This window comes from Sciurus vulgaris (assembly GCF_902686455.1).
Source record: "Sciurus vulgaris genome assembly, chromosome: 11".
Lineage (NCBI taxonomy): Eukaryota > Metazoa > Chordata > Mammalia > Rodentia > Sciuridae > Sciurus > Sciurus vulgaris.
In genome coordinates this window covers 74,374,711-74,393,198 of record NC_136472.1, presented here as the reverse complement: position 1 = coordinate 74,393,198, position 18,488 = coordinate 74,374,711, and the positions used below count along the sequence as shown (strand labels likewise).

The window sequence follows — 18,488 nt, the reverse complement described above, 5'->3', positions numbered from 1 at the left end:
CTCAAACTTGCAATCCTCCTGCCTTGGTCACCCAAATTGCTTGCACTACAGGAGAGTGCCACCCTGCCCAGTCACCCAAATAGTGTTTTGACAAAGATATAAAAGCAATTCAATGGAGAAAGGACAGTTTTTTCAATCAATGATCTTGGACCAGTTGGAATCCATAGGTAAAAAATAGAAATTCAATCTAAGCCTCAGATCTTATACAATATTAACTCAAAATAAATTATGAACTTAAATGTGAAATTTAAAACTATTCAGTCTTTTATAAAAACATAAGAGAAAAATCTTTGGGGTCTACAGATAGGAAAAAGACTTACGTGATTGGCAAAAGGGAAACTGAAAATTTGAACTCATCAAAGTTAAAAATGTTTGCTCTATAAAGACCCTATAAAGAAGATGAAAATTCAAGGTACAGATTGTGAGGAAATAATTGCAAACCATATATTTGACATGTAACTCCAATTTCAAAACTCAATGGTAAACCCAACTACTATGCATAAAGTAGTTGAAGCTCTAATGAAGCTTCATAAAAAAAGAAGCTCTAGTAAAAAAAAGAATATACTTACAAAACAAAAAAACTCAACTGTAAATAGCAAGAGAAACTATCTTTGTTAATCTTTGTTGTAAACAAATATGTAATGGGAAAAGAATTGAACAGATATGTCAATGCAGAGCATATACTGATGACAAATAAGCATATGAAGGAATATTTAACACTATTAACTATTAGGTAAATGCAAATTAAAAATATAGGACATTGGTACCTATTCAAAATGAATGAAAATAAAAAATATCAATAACACTAAATGATGGTGAGGATGCAGAGAAAGTGGATCATTCATACATTGTTGCTGGTAAATAAAAAATGGTAAAGCCATTCCGGAAATATTTTAGCAGTTTTGACAAAAATTAAACATACATAATTACCATATGTAATTACTAGCAATTCCACTCTGGGCCTTCATTTCAGAAAAAAAAAAAACCCAAAACTTGTGTTCACATGAAAAACCTATATACAGATGTTCATAACAGCTTTACTTATGATAGCCTAAAACTGGAAACAATCTAGACATTACTTAAGAGTTAAGAGGTGAATGGTTAAACTGTGGTACACTTCTATCATGGAATACTTGTCAGCAATAAAATGGAATGAATTACTGATACACTCGACAACTTGGTTAATCTCTAGAAAATTATGCTGAGTTCAAAAAACAATCTCAAAAGTCATATACTATATGGTTACATTTATATAACATTCCTGAAATGACAAAATTATAAAAAATGGAGGAGAGATTAATGATTGTCAAGGGTTAAGTACAGGGAGTGGGGCGGGGTGTGAGATGGATGTAAGGGTGATTACAAAAGGGTGACATAAGAATCCTTGTGATGATGGAAATGTTTTATATCTGCACTGTGTTAATACCAAATCCTGGTTGTGATGTTATACTACAGTACTGCAAGATGTTACCAATGGAGGAAATTGGTAAAGTGATAGAGTATTATTTCTTGCAAATGCATGTATTTCTACAATTATCTTTTCATGAAAAGTTTATTTATTTATTTAATTGGACAGGGGATTGAACTCAGGGCCACTCTACCAATGAGCCACATCCCGAGTCCTATTTTTTTTTTTTCTTTAGAGACAAGGTCTCACTGAGTTGCTTAGGAACTCCCTAAGTTGCTGAGGCTGGCTTTGAACTTGCCATGGGTCCTCCTGCTTCAGCCTCTTCAGCTGCTGGAATTATAGGGCATGCACCATTGTGCCTGGTGAAAAGTTTATTTAAAAAAGAACAAAACAAAACAAAACAGAGAACAAACCCACAAATCACACTACTTATTTACTGAGTATATGTTGTATGGCCAGGACTTATTTAAGGTACTCTTATGAATGTTATTTTTTATTAAAATTTCATGAAGTGAACTCTTATTAAAGATTGTGCCCATTTCCCAAACTATCTTCCATGGAATGCTATTTCTTTGTGACATTAACATCCTTCCTTGAGAGGTGTTATATAAAAGGGGCTCCCCAGTTAAATAAATTTGAGGAAAATAAACACAAAAAATTGTTTTTTTACTATAGAATTTTTCAAGATTTTTAATATCTTAGTGAGCATTATATATTTTCAAAAGGATGCCATCATTTACAGCTTTCCTCAAATTTCTTTAATTTTGGAACTCTTGTTATTACTTGATGTCCATTAACAACTTGTTGAAGAACTAGTATTCCTTATACCATAATAATAATGTTGAGTGATAGTTTTCTATCAGTTATCTCTGTTGGAGTTATGCTATGTGATTTATTTCAATGTAGGCAAGAGATTTGCTGTTATGTCTGAATACATTTATAGTTGATGATCCAAACTACTTACCATGTAACAATATAAATAGATCGAAGTACTAATGTAAAGACCAACATTCCATACATGACCTGGACAGAAAAGTAAAATGAAATCAGCATAATCATTATTCTTTGCAAAGAAAGTATATTTTGCCCTCCAAAATAGCCATTCCAATTAAATGTGCAAATCTATTATCTTTCATATTTTTTTCAAGGGCAAAAATTTTTATTCACCTTTGTCTTGCCAGTGCCTGGCATTGCCCCCATTATTATTATTATTATTTTTTGTACCAGGTATTGTATCCAGGAGCACTTACCCATGTCTCCAGTCCATTTAAAAAAGAACATTTTATTTAGACACAGGGTCTTGCTGAGTTGCTTAGGGTCTAAGTTGCTAAGGCTGGCTTTGAACTCTGGATCCTTCTGGCTAAACTCCTAAGCTGCTGGAATTAACCAGCATGGGCCACTGTACCCAGTTGGCATTACATTTTTCAAATATACATTTTTAGTTGTCAATGGACCTTTATTTAATTCATTTATTTATATGTGATGCTGAGAATTGGACCCAGTGGACCCAGTGCCTCACACATGCCAGGCAAGTGCTCTACCACTAAGCCAGAACCCCAGCACCCTACCCACTGCCATTACATTTTAAAGAAGTGCAATTAGGTAATTAAGTCATTCTAATCTTCAAGGAAAAAAGCAACAACATGCTTGTAAATAACCAACACCGGAAGTACAATGCCAATTTTAATTCTCTCTCTCTCCTTTTTTGGTACCAGGGATTGAATAACCCAGGAATGCTTAACCACTGAGCCACATCCCCAGCTCTTTTTACTTTTTATTTTGAGACAGTCTCACTAAATTGCTGAGGCTGGCCTCCAATTTGTGATCTTTCCTGCCTTACTCCCCAGAGTCACTGGGATTATAGGCATACACCATCACTCATGTGCTATTATGCCCGGTGCCAATGTAAATTCTAAATGGTTATACAAATTTCAAATAGCTGCCAAAACTTTCTGAAGAAATGGTACATTCTGGACTCACATTTTCTAGCTCCTTTCTTTCTTTTTAGCTTCACTTTCAGAAAAATCATTGTTTTCCATTTAACAACAGTATAAACCTCACCTTTTAAACTCTTGTCTTAAAGGTCTCTAAGTTCCTATGTATCATCCCCACTATATTCTTTCTCCCATCTCTAAAGAAAGCGGTACCCATTCCTTCTTGACCAAGGTTATCTATCCTCCTGTGTTCTTTGCTCCCACATCTTTCTAGACTTGGTTCCTTCCTTATCTCCTATATTGAGCAATAGATGGGCATTATTACCTAGAAAATTGAACCTAGTGAGACTATTAAGCTTTTAAAAGTATTAAAGCTTTTAAAAGTGTGAAATGTTAAATAAAAAATGTGCATATAATAAAAATGTACAGTTGGGAAAGCACCACCCAGATCAATAAATAGATTCATGTCTACATCCTTGCAGTGTTGCGTTTGTCTCTTCCCAGTCCAATCCTTTCCCTTCCTGACTTTCATAACAAACATTTTCTTTTCTTTCTTTCTTGTTTTTTTGATACTGGGGATTGAACCCAGGGTTGCTTGAGCTACATCTCCAGCCCTTTTCATTTTGAGTCAGTCTTACTAAATTGCTGAGGGTCTTGCTAAGATGCTGATGCTGGCCTTGAATGTCCAATCCTCCTGCCTTAGCCTTTCGAGTTGCTATGAAATACAGTGCATGTGCTGACATGCGCATATCCACACAAAGAAAAGCACTCAAAAGTACTCAAAATGTAAATTAGAGCTTAAATTTAAGTGGATGATTATCATAAAACAACATCTTCGGAATTTTGCCAACATACCATAAGTCTACCTCACACATCTTTAGCCTTATATCCTTCCCCCAAGATTTCCCAAGATTCTGCTCTGTAATGGTAGAATTTAAATTTTTCTGTTTTTCAGCCTCATTATAAATGGAACCTTATAGTATATTTGTGTTAGCCTCATTCAATCTATATGAGTTGTATTGTTTTTATTGCTATTATTTCATTATTTGCATATTTTATATATCCAGTCCACTGCTGATGGACCTGGGGGTTTAATTTTTTAACTATTTATAATGACCCTGATATAAACATTTTAATTTCTATTGTTTATGTACATATATATTCAGGGATATAGGCATATAGGAGTCAAACTGCTGGATCATAAAATAATGTGTAAGTTCAACTTTAGTAGTTCATGTGACTGTTTTCCAAAATGTAAGAGGGTTGCTCAACATCCTTGCCAGTCAGTAGCTCGTACTGTAGTTTTTTCCTTTTCTTTTACTTTCTTTTTTTCCTTTTTGTGGTGCTGGGTACTCAACCCAGGGAGAGTGCACACAAAGCAAACACTCTACAGCTGAGCCTCCAGCCCTGTACAGTATTTATGATTTTAGCCATTCCAGTGTGTGTGTAGTAATATCTCATGTTTAAAAATTTCATTTCCATGATCAATAATGAGACTGGGCACTTTTTACATGTTTATTGCTATCTGAATATATTCTTGAGGAGTATGTCTTAGTGTTTCTTGTCCATTTCTATTGAATCTTACACTTTCTTTTTATTGGTGTGTAGGCAATCATTATATACACTAGCACTGGCTTGCTTATATGTGTTGTAAACATCTTATTCTACTCTTTATCATATACTTTCACTCAATGGTGACTTTTGATGAATTCAACTTCTTAGTTTTAAGATAAATAATTAGGACTGGGGATATAGCTCAGTTGGTTGAGTGCTTGCCTTGCAAATACAAGGCCCTGGGTTCAAATCCCCAGTACCGCAAAAAAAAAAAAAAAAAAAAGGATAAATAATTAGTGTGTTTGGTCTTATAACAATGGCATAGCTATCTATTTATTTTGGTATTCTTTAATGTCTTTAAGTATATAAAATTTCTTCCATGTATAGGTTACCTTGCACATTTATGTTAGATAGGTATTTCATAATTTTGGGTGATTATTAGAAACTATATTTTTTAAAAAGTCATTTTGTCTGTTGTTCTAAATAAATACAGCCACTTTTTGTATACTGTTTTTATGTCATGTAGACTTACTTCAAAATTTTTTCTAAATCTAGCATCTGTAGATTTTTTAGATTTTTCTATGTACACATTTGTACGTCATTTGCGAATATTTAAAGTTCTACTTCATTCTTTTCAATTCAATGCTTTTTATTTTTTTCTTGCCTAATGAAGTGCACTGAAACCTCTAGAAACACAATCATTAATAACAGACATTGTGCTGAGCACAGTGGCGCATGCCTGTATCCCAGCAGCTTGGGAGGCTGAGGCAGGAGGTTTGCAAGTTCAAAGCCAGCCTTAGCAAAAGCGAGACACTAAGCAACTCAGTGAGACCCTGTCTCTAAATAAATGGGGATGTGGCTCAGTGGTTGAGTGCCCCTGAGTTCAATCCCTGGTACAAAAAAAACAAAAAAACAAAAACCAAAAATCAAAAACCAAAACCAAAACCAAAACCAAACAAACAAAACAAAACAAAACAAAAAACCCTCAAAAATAATCAGACATTGTTATCTTATGTCAAATCTCAAACAAAAAACTACCAATGGTTCACCACTAAGTGTAATGTTTACTATAGGTCTTTATTTTTGTTTTTGCTATGGCTATTGAGCCAGGGCATTGTGTATGTTAAGCATATGTTCTACCACTACCCAAAATCTTAGAGTTTTTAATATTTTTAAATAACCTTTATCAGATTAAGAAATCCTTTTCTAATTCTAGTTTGCTAGAGATTTTTAAAAATCATGAATTGATATACTTTATTCAAACATTTCTTATGCATCTCTTAAGATAATTATATAATTTTTGTCCTTTAGGTAGGATTTTCTAGTACTGGCTAATAGTTGATAGTTTTTGTTTTGTTTTGTTTTAGATGAGGTCTTGCTATGTTGCCCAGGCTGGCCTCAAACTCCTGGGCTCAAATGATTCCTCTTCCTTAGCTTCCCGAATAGCTGAAACTATAGGCTCACACCAACACCTGTGGAGATAATATATCTTAAAATCAGGAAGCGTGGAACTGGGGTTGTAGCTCAGCGGTAGAGCACTTGCCTTGCACATGTGAGGCAGTGGGTTTGATCTTCAGCACCACATACATTAAATAAATGAAGATATTGTGTCCACATACAACTAAAAAAAATATTTAAAAAAATCAGGAAGTGCGACGTTTCCAGTTTTGTTGTTCTTTCTTAAGACGGGATTTATATATTTGTGGTCTTCTGTGGCTCCACATGAATGTTAGAATTCTGTTTCTATTTCTGTAACAAAAATTCATTTGGAATTTTTATTGGGATTGCATTGAACCTACAGATCACTTTGAGAAGTAAGAATATTTTACTAAGTCTCCTAATCTATGAGCACAGATGGCTTCCATTTGTGTCTTGTTTAATTTATTTAACCAATGTTCGGTAGGTTTCAATATACACTTTTACCTCCTTAGTTTATTCCTAGATATTTTATTCTTTTTGGTGTTGTTATAAATGGGATTATTTTAACTTTTTCCAGGCAGTTCATTGTTGGTAATATAAAAATGCGACTGATTTTTTATGTTGGTTTTGTATCCTGTAACTTCCCTAAATTTATTTATTAGTTCTAAGTTATTTTGTCAACTCTTCAGAGTTTTTATAAATTAATCATATCTGTAAATAGGAACAATTTTACTTCTTCCTTTTGAATTTCAGTGACCTTTATTTATTTTTCTTGCCTAAATGCACTAGCTAGGTCTTCTAATACTACATTGAATAGAAGTGGTAAGAGTGAACATTGTGCATTGTTCCTGATTTTGGAGGAAAAGTTGTTTTTATTATTGAGTATGATGTTAGCTGAGGGCTCCCCACTCCTTGCTTAGTTGCCCAGGTAGGCTTTGAACTTGCCATCCTTTTGCCTCAGTCACTGGGATTGCAGGCATGCACCACTGCACCCAGCTAGCTGATGGCTTTTCAGATGTGACCTGTATTAAATTGAAGTATTTTCCTTTTATTCTTTGTTGAGTTCCTTTAATTTTTAAAGAGGTTGAATTTTGTCAAACATTTGTTCTGTATTTATTGAGACAACATGATTTTACCCTTTATTTTGTTAATCTCATGTATCATATTAAAATGCTTTTCATATACTCAACTATCCTTGTATCCCAGGGATAAATCCCATTTGGTCATGGTATCTGATCATTTTAATGTGCTGCTGAATTTGGTTTGTAAATGCTTTTTTTAAAAATTTACTTTTATTGTAAACAAATGGGATACATCTTGTTTCTCTGTACATGAAGTAGAGGCATACCATTTGTGTAAATGCTTTGATGAGGATTTTGCATCTATGCTCATCAGGGATAGTGGCCTATAATTTTCTTTCCTTATAAAAATATTTGCTTTGGTATCAGAGTAATTCTGGTCTCATGAATTATATTGTAAGTGTTCTCTTCAATTTTTTGGAAGAGTTTGAGGGAGTTTAGTATTAATTCTTTAAGTGTTTAGTAGAATTTGGTAGTGAAGACATCTAATTCTGGGCTTTTCTTTGTTGAGACATTTTTGATAACTGATTCTATCTCCTTACTAGTTTGAGGTCTGTCCAGATCTTCTATTTTCATGATTTGGTCTTGGTAGATTGCATGTTTCTAGGAATTTGTCCATTTATTCTAGATTATCCAATTTGTTAGCATATATTTTGTTCACAGTAGTCTCTTACTAACATCCTTTTTATTCCTTTTTTTTTGGGAGAGAGGTACCAGGGATTGAACTCAGGGGCCCTCAACCACTAAGCCACATCCCCAGTCCTGTTTTGTATTTTATTTACAGACAGGGTCCCACTGAGTTGCTTAGTGCCTCACTTTTGCTAAGGCTGGCTTTGAATTTGAGATCCTCCTGCCTCAGTCTCCCCAAGCTGCTGGAATTCATTCATTTTTAAAATATATATATATATATATATATATATATTTTTAGTTGTTGATGGACCCATATAAATAAAATAAAGGTCCATCAACAACAAGGTCCAGTGCTGAGAATTGAACCCAGGGCCTCACACATGCTAGGCAAGTGCTCCACCCAGTCCCTCCTTTTCATTCTTATGTTATCAGTTAAAATGTCTATTTCATATCTTTATTTAAGGGTTAGTCAATTTTACCAGTGTGTGTGAAGCCCTTGGTTTGATTCCTAGTAACACATACACACGTTTACCTTTTCAATACAGTAAGTCAATTTTGTTGACTCCTTTTTTTTTTCCTTTTACCATTTCATTTATTTCTGATCTAGTCTTTGTTATTTTGTTCTTCACTTTTAAGTTCTTTGAGGTGTAAAGTTAAGTTGTTTACTTGACATTTTTCTTCTTTTGTAACAATGACCCCTGCTCTTTTTTCCCCTTTTCAGTACTGGGGATTGAACCCAGTGGCCCTTTATAACTGAGCTACATCCCCAGCTCTTTTCATTTTTTTTATTTTGAAAGAGGGTCTTGTAAAGTTGCTGAGACTGAACTTTAATTTGTGATCCTCCTGCCTCAGCCTCCTGAGTCACTGGGATTACAGGCCTGTGCCACTGAACCCTGCTAATCTTTTTTTTTTGAAGGAGAGCTATGCCATGTATAGTATTTTTTATTCAGCATTCTGAATATCTCATTCTATTTCCTTCTTGCTTGTAAGATTATTTGAAAAGTCTGCTGATAGAGGTTTTGTAAATGTGACAAGTGCTTTTCTTTTGCAAGCTTCAAAATTCTCTCCTTGTCTTTGACTTTGGGCAATCCTAATTATAATGTGTCCAAGCATGGGATTTTGGGGATTCATCTCATTTGGTATTCTTTGGGCTTCTTAAATCTTGGTGTTTGTCTTCTTCAGTTTTTGGAAAATTTGAGCCAGTATTTCTTTGAAAAAGCTTTCCGCTTCTTTCTCTCTTTCTCTCTCTCCTCTTTCTGTAACTCCCATAACGCATATATTAGTCTGCTTGATGGTATCTATAATCACCTTAACTTTTCTTCACTCTTTCATTTTTCTTTGTTCCTCACACTGAATTATGTATTGTGACCTGTCTTTGGGTTCCCTGATCTTTCCCTCAGCTTACTTAGTTTTTAGTTTGCTTGACTTCTTTAGTGACAGATTTTTATTTGGTACTTTAAAAAATATTTGCTATGTCTTGGTTGAAATTCTCACTTTGTTCCTGCCTTGTTCTCTTGACACTGGTGAGCATCTTTAGCGGAGTTATTTTGAATTCTGTTGGGTAATTTATCTATCTGTTTCATTAGTGTCAGTTTCTAGAGAATTTCTTGCACCTTTTTTAAGAGCATCTTTGCCTGTTTCTTCATTTTTCTTGACTATGTTCATGTCTGAACATTAGTCAAAACAGGTACCTCTCCTACTCTTCACAGGAAAAGATTCCTCACTATTTGGCCCAGTCAGACACCCTGGGGGACTCTACTGATGCTTTCCCTTCCCAGGAAGAAACAGGCAGTTATGTTTTTTGTCTGTTCACTCTAGGCTGAGTTGGGGTAAGGGAAAGCTATGGTGTTTACCAACCTTAGCCACCACCTCCATTCTCTTGAGTACTAAGACAGCTGAACTTGTGAACATCAAAGAGATGTTACTTCTTTGGGCAGTCCTGGAGAAGTTGGGGACACCAGATAGAAGGATTAACTCTTATCCTCCTTAGCAAAAAGCTAAGAGTTGGGAATTTTTTTTGTTTGTTTGTTTGCTTGCTCTGTGCTGAAAGGATCAATGGTGTCTACTAGTCTAAGGTGCTGCCTCTGTTCTTCCTTGGTTGGCTACATTGTGATGAACTGGTCAGAGCTCCAAGACTTGCAAGACTGATTTCTGTCCTCTGAGGAGCCAAAGAGTTTGGGCATTGGATATGTGAACCAACTCCTTCCATCTCCTGGGTGAAGGTGGGATCTAGAGCTTTCTTCCTGACTGCATGGTGTTGTACCAGGGCAAAATCTCCAGAAAGGGTATACTGAATCTCCAAAGCAGTTTTAGTGAATCTGGTTTTGCACTCTCCCAGAATGCAAGAGTCTTTCAATTCAATTAGTTTCTGATTTTTCACAAAGGGATTCTGTCTGTAAATTATTGCTGAATTGGTATGTTTGTGGACAAAAAGGAGACTCCAAGGCTTTACTCCAGTATCTTGATAATGTCACTCCTTTGTTTTTATCTTTTCTAGTTTCTTAAAATATATGCTTAGCTTTTCCTCTTTCCCTGATAAATACTGGGAATTAAACCCAGGGGTGCTCTACCACTAAGCTACATCTCCAGTTCTTTTTACTTTTTATTTTGGGACAGGGTCTCACTAAATTGTCCAGGTTGGCCTTGAACTTGCAGTCCTCCTACTTCAGTCTCCCAAGTTGCTGGATTACAGGTGTGCACCACCATGTCTGGTTTCGTGATATACATATTTTAAGGCTAACCATATTTCTCTCCAAGTACTAACTCTACTGTATCCTACAAGTTTTTTTTTTTTTTTTTTTTTTTTTTTGTGGTCCTGGGAATCGAACCCATGGCCTTGTGCTTGCAAGGCAAGCACTTTACCAACTGAGCTATCTCCCCAGCCCTACAAGTTTTAACATGTACATATTTTCATTATAATTCAATTTTTAGTGTTCGAGAAAAAGAATAAAAAGGAGTGAAAAAAGCTCAAGGAAATTATGGAGACAATCAAGCAACTAACACATACATTATAGGAGTCACAGAAGGAGAAGAGAGAGAGAAAAAAGACCAGAAAACTTTTTCTAACTTATGTGATTTCTTGGGTCCATGAGCTATTGAATCGTAATAACTATATTTTAATATAATTGCAATACAATCAGAAATTGTATTCTGATTCCAACTGAAATTTGTTAATATTTGATTTACAACCCAATATGTGATTGATTTTTGTGAATGTTTTCTGAATATTAGAAAAAAAAGGATTTTTGTGATTGTTGGCTGCAATATTTTACATTTGCCTTTTTGATCAAGCTTTAAAAATTATGTTGCTCACATATTCTATATCTTCTGTCAAGTTCTGAGAACAATGTATTAAAGTCACCTAGTATTAAGAATTTGTCTTTTTTTCCCTTCTAGTTCTATCAAGTTTTACATTATATATTAAAGGTATATGTAAATTTTAAATCATGATTTTCTGATGATTTGGATCTTTTACTGTGAAGTAATCACTATCACTAGAAATGTTTCTTTTTATTTTGAGACAGGGTCTCATTAAGTTGCTGAGGCTGGCTTTGAACTTGTGATCCTCCTGTCTCAGCCTCCCAAGCTGCTGAGATTACAGATGTGTACCACTGTGCCACCACAAATGTTTCTTAAAGTCTATTTCATCTGATGTAAATATAATGATGCCATATTGTTTTTGCTTAGTATGTGCATGGGACATATTTTTCTATAGTTTTTCTTTCAACCTTTCTGCACCTTTTTTTCCCCCTCTAAGAGATGGCTGGCCCCAACTCATGGGCTCCATCCAGTGTTAGCCTCTGGCATAGTTGGGAATATAGGCATGTGCCGTCACATCTGGTCATTCTATTTGTTCATATGTATATATGTATGTGTGTACACTTTTTTTTTTTTACAGTGCTAGGAAAGAACCCAGGGCCTTATGCATGCCAGGTAAGCATCCTACCACTGAGCTATAGCCTCAATTCCCTATTCTTTTAAATTTGATCTTTCTGAAAACAAATTAGATTCCAAAGTAATCTGCTTTAGGAGCATCATAGTATCATAGGGTTATAAGCTTTGGAATGAAAAAGAGCTGGGTTCATTTTCTAGTTTTGCCACTAACTAAGAAGCAGTGGGATGGTTAACAGTTTATCAGTTATCTCACTTATAAAACAAAGATATCAAGATAAGAATTAAGTCAGCCTATATAAGCTATATGATTAGATATACAATATTTAGCACATAACAGATAAAAAATTACTAGCTTCCTTTCCTTTTATTCCAAATGGGCTTACACCATGATATCTTTATGTTCCTAACTTGTAATAAAATGCCACAAATGAAACAATAAAATTTAAACAAAGCTACTTAGATTTTTGTTTTTCACGTTGTTCTTTTTTGCAAACCCTGAGGGTCAAATGAGAAGTGCAAATATTAATACACTGATGTGTCATGTCTAGAAACAATCTTTAGGAGACATCTACTTTGGCAGGGAGTTTTAAGCAACAGGACTCCCTAAGACATCTGATGATATCTCATCTGAGATATTCAACTACTGATTTGTTAATTAGTTGTTTAAATAGTGTTCACTGACTCCTTAAGCATTATTTTTATCTACTTTTATGTATGCTTTCTTTTTTTTCCCCTTAAAATACACTTGTGATTCTACTGAATGTGACAGCTATGTTATGTATTATACTTTACAAGTCATCCAATTAAATAAATGGCATTTGGCTCCTATTTGGAGATATTTGGGTCACCTTGGACTTAATATAGTAAAGTAGAACTGTTATCAGTATTTTCTCCATCTGGGAAGCTAATCTGGCTTAACAAGACAAAGAATTCTGGTTGTAGCAGATACTTTTTTTGCAGCAGTGGGGATTGAACCCAGGGAGTGGGGGTGGTGCTTTACTACTGAGCTACATCCTCAGCTCTTTTTATTTTTTATTTAGAGTCAGGGTCTCACTAAGTTACCCAGTCAGACCTTGAACTTGTGATCCTCCTGATTCAGCCTCCCAAACTGGGACTATAGGTGTGTGCCACCATGCCTGACCTGCAGCAGATACTTTTTGAGTGTTTATTAACCCTTTTCTCCTAATTTTATTTCACTATTTATCTCTCTAGGCCCAACTGAAATGCCTCCTTTTAGAAGCTTTCCATGATTATCATAGGCAAAAACTTATAAATCCTATATCTTTTTATTTTTGGTACTGGAGATTTAATCCAGGGGTGCTTAACCACTAAACCATATCCCCATCCCTTTTTATATTTTATTTAGAGACAGGGTATCACTAAGTTGCTTAGGGCCTAAGTTGCTGAAGCTGGCTTTGAACTCATGATCCTCCTACCTCAGTCTCCTGAGCTACTGGGATTACAGGCACATGCCACTGTGCATGACTTGGTACTTTAAATATCACACTGTATTATGTTTATTGACTTGTACTTTACATTATCTTATATTTTTATATTATGCTTGTAAAATAATACTTTTCCTTGTTTTGGGCATTTTTACAGATGAGGAAGTTAAAATACAGAGACAGAAGAAATCTGTCCATGGGTAATTGAATGGCAAGAAATCAAGATTTTAAATTCTTAAGCCAGTGCTCCCTTATATTAGATAACACCCTCCTTTTCCATTATTTTTAGACTTTGAAAACATCAGCATTGAAATAGATATTTATTAAAATGAAAGATTACAGTAGTTGGAAAATAATAAAATATCAAATATTTTAATGAGCAAAAATGCTCATTAAGAATATTTAAGGTATTATCAAGACAATCTATGTAGGAGTTTGAGCTTTTTATGTTTAATATAAACTGGCAGCACACAAGCCATGATAGAGAAATAAATCTTTATATTGGATAAAGAGGGACTAGATTAGAATAATAATTTTACCATGTTGTTAGGTCTGGCTCTGAAAATATACTTTGGAGCAGTAATTCTATCATGCTACTTCTTTATTTTTTAAATTACCAATATAAATAAATTTTTAGTGATAGAACAAAGTTCTTTGATATTAACTTTCAAGAGTTTGGTTTCACAAAGACTTTTAAACAGACTATACAATAAATAATTTCATAATAAGTACATAAAATCCTCTTCCTTGGTAAGTACTTTAGAAGCATGTATTTATAATTATTTCATCACTTTCTTTCCTTTTATTGTTACCTAATTTTCCCAACATTTTATTTTGAAAAAATTTAAATCTACAGGTAAATCAACAGTATAATAGAATGAACAGCAAGCCATACATTGTATTATTATCATTACAATTTTTGCAGTACTAGGGATTGAATCTAGGGATGCTCTATCATCCAAGCCCTATTTTTCTGCTAGGTTAAGAAAGTTTCTAATCTATTTTTCCATTCTAGAATTTAGTAAGTACTTGGTTATGAAAGCAGTGTTTACGTAAATACTAAATTGTGTCTTCTCCTAATTTAATCTGCTCTCATTCCTCTAACCCATCCTTTGTTGGAACAGCAAATTTATAATATACAAACATGATCACATCTCTTTTCAGCTCAATTACTAATAGCTAATGTATATTAGTAAGGCATAGTGACAAGCATGTTACATGCTTGATTTCATTTAATTCTACAACAATCCTATGAAGTAGGTATTATTATTATTAATGTCATTTGATAGGTAAGAAAACTGAAGCACAGGGGATTAAATAATTTATCTAAGGAGCAAATGGTAAACCCAAGCTTTCAACTCAGACAATCTAACTCCAAAGTCTATGCACTTAAGCATGAATTTCTCATTCTTCTTTGATTTTGAACATCCTCTCTCAGTCTGGATTCATTGCAAATTCCTATTTATCTTCTTAATCACATCTTAAAGCCTTACCCCAGGAATACTTAGGCAAACCGTCTTTGCATTTACTTTTCTTTACACATAATTATAACTTGCATTTCATCAAATGACCCCTTCAATATTCTGTCTATATTTCCTCACTCTTAATCATCTTTTTCCTTCACTTTTTTAAAAAAATGGTGCATTATCATCTTTCCCTACCCTGCCTTTCATGGTATATTCCATTCATTCACAAAACAAATATTTAAACAGTACTTATTATTTGTTCAGCACTGTATCAGACTCTGAGGATACAGCTCCTTGCTTTCATGGAGCTTGCATTCTAGCTTTGCATGGGGGAGACAAATATATTTGCAACACACACATGTGCACACACACAAAAAAATCATGAAAACAAAATAGCTTATTGCTATTAAGTAGAAGAGTCTAGATATGAATCCAGGTCTGTTTGACTTTAGATCTTAAAGTCTGCTCTGCTGCCTATTTTCAGCTTCCAGCTCAGAATTTGGTACTGTGAAGGCACACAGTGGATATTTGTTGAATGAATACTAACTTCATGCTCTACCACTGAGCTACACCCACAACCCTCCTATGCTGATTTTTAATCTCTAGGTTTAGGACAAAAACCACAGTGGACATGGACAGACCTACTTTAATCCTGCTTCCCTTGTGAGCAAGTATTACTTCTATACACAAAGAATGAAATTTATTTCTGGAAAACACATGGATATTTCAGCAGGAGTAGTTACATTAATAGAAGTCTTTCACCCTCAGATTACTTACATTAATAGAAGTCTTTCACCCTCAGATTACTTATGTGCTTCACCTTAACATCCTCCTACTTCTTCATTTCTATATTCTGATTTTTAAAGAATAATAATCTTTATTTTTAGGGCATTTTTACAATCATAACAAAATTCAGCAGAAATACCAAGAGTTTCCTCATAGCCCCTGTGTATACATGCACAGCTTTCCCCATAATTAACATCTTGCATCACAGAGGTACATTTGTTACAAAGAATCTGCATGACACATCATCATCATCACCCTAGTCCATAGCTGACATTAAGGTTTACTCCTGGTGTTTACAATCCTATAGGTCTGGATAAATGTATCTACCATTTGCTATACAGAGTAATTTTATTACCCTAAAAGGTCTCACACATTTGTAGGTTGAAATTTAAAAATTTCACTGTAAGTTGAATAGTTGCAATGGATATCATTTCTCGAATACTATAAATACTGACATTTTAAAATACAATTAATATGATACTCTAATGCTATTTAATTACCAGAAATCTAAATACATCCCAATTTTTAAACTTTTTAATTTTAAATAATTTCAGGTTTTCAGAAAAGTTTCAGGAATACTATAAAGAACTCCCATATAGCCTTCACTTAGATTCCTCAGAAGTTAACATTTTAACACACGTGCTCTATCTACTTCTCTTTATCTATCCCTAAATATTTTGGTGTATATTTCCTAAAAGCAAGGACATTCTATTATATAAGCAAAGTATAAATATTGTTAACTAGGAAATTGACACTGTTATAATACTAAATGACTTTATTCAAGTTTTACAATTATCTAATAACATTCATTGTAGGCAAAGAAAATATAGGACCCATGAGGTATGTTTAGTTGTCAAATCTTAAGTCTTTTTTTCCCTTCTATTTCATGATGCTGGGAATTAAACCTAGGGCTTCACATAGGCTAGACAAGTGCTCTACCAGTCATATTTCTTCTTTATTCCAGAGTAATTCCTTAATCTTGTCTTAAATTACTGACATTTTTAAAGGTTATAGTCAAGTTATTTTGTAGAATGTCCTTTTGTTTAGGTTTGTTTGATTTTTTTCCTCCTGATTAATTCAGGTTATCTATTTTTGATACAAACACCAGACAAATCATGTGTCCTTCCCAGTGCATCATGTTAGGAGAAACACCGTATATATTTGTTCCTTTACTGGTGATGTTAACTTTGATCATAAATTTCTCCACATTATTTTTCTTAATATGGTATACAAACCATGAGTTCATATAAGAATGTCCAATTTCAATCAAATTCCCTAAAGTTCATTTTAGCCCTTCCTCTTTCCATATTTAAGTTCCTTCTCCAATATTAAGAAATCAGGCTTATTAGTTCAATTGTTTAGCAGTTTATTATAAAGGATATTACAAAAAATATAGATGGAGTGATAAATAAGGTGAAGTATGGAAGAAGGGGCACATAGCTCCCATGTCCTATCTAGGTGTGCCACCTTTCAGGACCTTCATGTGTTCAGCTATTTGAAAACCCCTATCTTGCCTTTTTCCCCCCGCTGTGGTCAAAAATAAGGCTTTGTGTATGCTAACCATGAGCTTTATCACTGAGAACCCCCACCAGTCCAGCCCCTCTGATCCTGCTTTTTAAACTCTCGGACTAGCACATAAACCACAGTGGACATGGACAGATCTAGTTTACATCCTGTTGCCTTCTCATCAGCAAATATTGCTATATACAGAGAAGAAAATATTTATTACTGGATAATGGATATAGGAGCAGGGGCAGCTACATTAATAGTCTGTCATTTTTATTACATGGGTCAAATAGATCTAAAACATAAAATGGAAAATTGGTGGTCACAAAATTATAAAAATTAATCCCAAATTTCCAATTTTTGTTTTGTGGTTATGATTTTTCTCTCTTATAATGCCAAACAAACAAAATTTATAAAAAGTGAAGATTTTTCATATAAACTTCATGTTTTTCACTGTGTAAATAAATTTTTCTAAATAAAAGTGTAATAATGACAGCATTTCAAATTACAATAAATAAGAAGGTGATGATGTCCTTCCCTGTAGCAGTACATAGTACATATGCTTTCAGTTGCTGAAGAAAAGCAAGGCCCAGTAAGGAGGTTATAGAATTTATTTCAACAAAGAGATTTTGATTAGACGATTAGTGTATAACTTGAGTTAAAAAAGTTATAGGCATTAATTTTTTTATATAAGCACAAAATATTTTAAAAACTGCAAGGCCTCTGACACTCCTGAAAAGTATGCTTGTTTGCTTACTTATTTACTTATGTTAGTCAGTTTATTAAAAGAATGATGATATGAATTAAACAAATCTAAGGTTACAATCTTGGCTCTGCTCCTTAATAAGTTCATCACCCCAGGGCAAATGACTTAATATCTCTGAGCACATTTCCTTTAAAATGTGCATAAAAATCTCTGATTTGTAGGTTAGCTGCTGAGTTTAGAAGTCTATACAGTAATGAGCATGGTACCAGGAACCTGGTTGTACTCAATAAATAACAATTCTCTTTATTTAAGGTCTGCAATTTTATTTCACTCTGGTTTCATAATGGGATATGTTTAAATCATCGTTTCCTACAACAAAGTTTCCTGTGTTTGCTTCCTTCATTGTAAATAACCTTCTTCCTCAACAAAATGTATTAAAATATATTAAGGGGGAAATAGTCAAAGAATTTGTAGCCTGTCCCCTGCCCCTCTTCCCTGTTTTTCCAGTGCTGAGAATTGAACACAGGTCTTCACATGTGCTAGGTAAGCACTCTACGACTTAGTTATATACTCTCAGTCCACGCAGTCTATCTTTTCTAGATCATAATAGCATAAGACTTTATGTGTGTAAGTATAAAGTAAGACTTTATGATGCTCCTTG

General features: G+C 34.1%; 1 protein-coding gene across 3 annotated transcripts in view; it reads right to left on the bottom strand.

Moving 5' to 3' along the window:
* ACER3 (alkaline ceramidase 3) overlaps positions 1 to 18,488 on the bottom strand; it is a 178,707-nt gene that overhangs the window by 26,173 nt on the left and 134,046 nt on the right. For all 3 annotated transcript variants that reach the window (XM_079103994.1, XM_079103995.1, XM_079103996.1), the window contains one exon: positions 2,373 to 2,431. In XM_079103994.1, the coding sequence (XP_078960120.1) occupies positions 2,373 to 2,431 (59 nt within the window). The remainder of the gene's footprint in view (positions 1 to 2,372; positions 2,432 to 18,488) is intronic.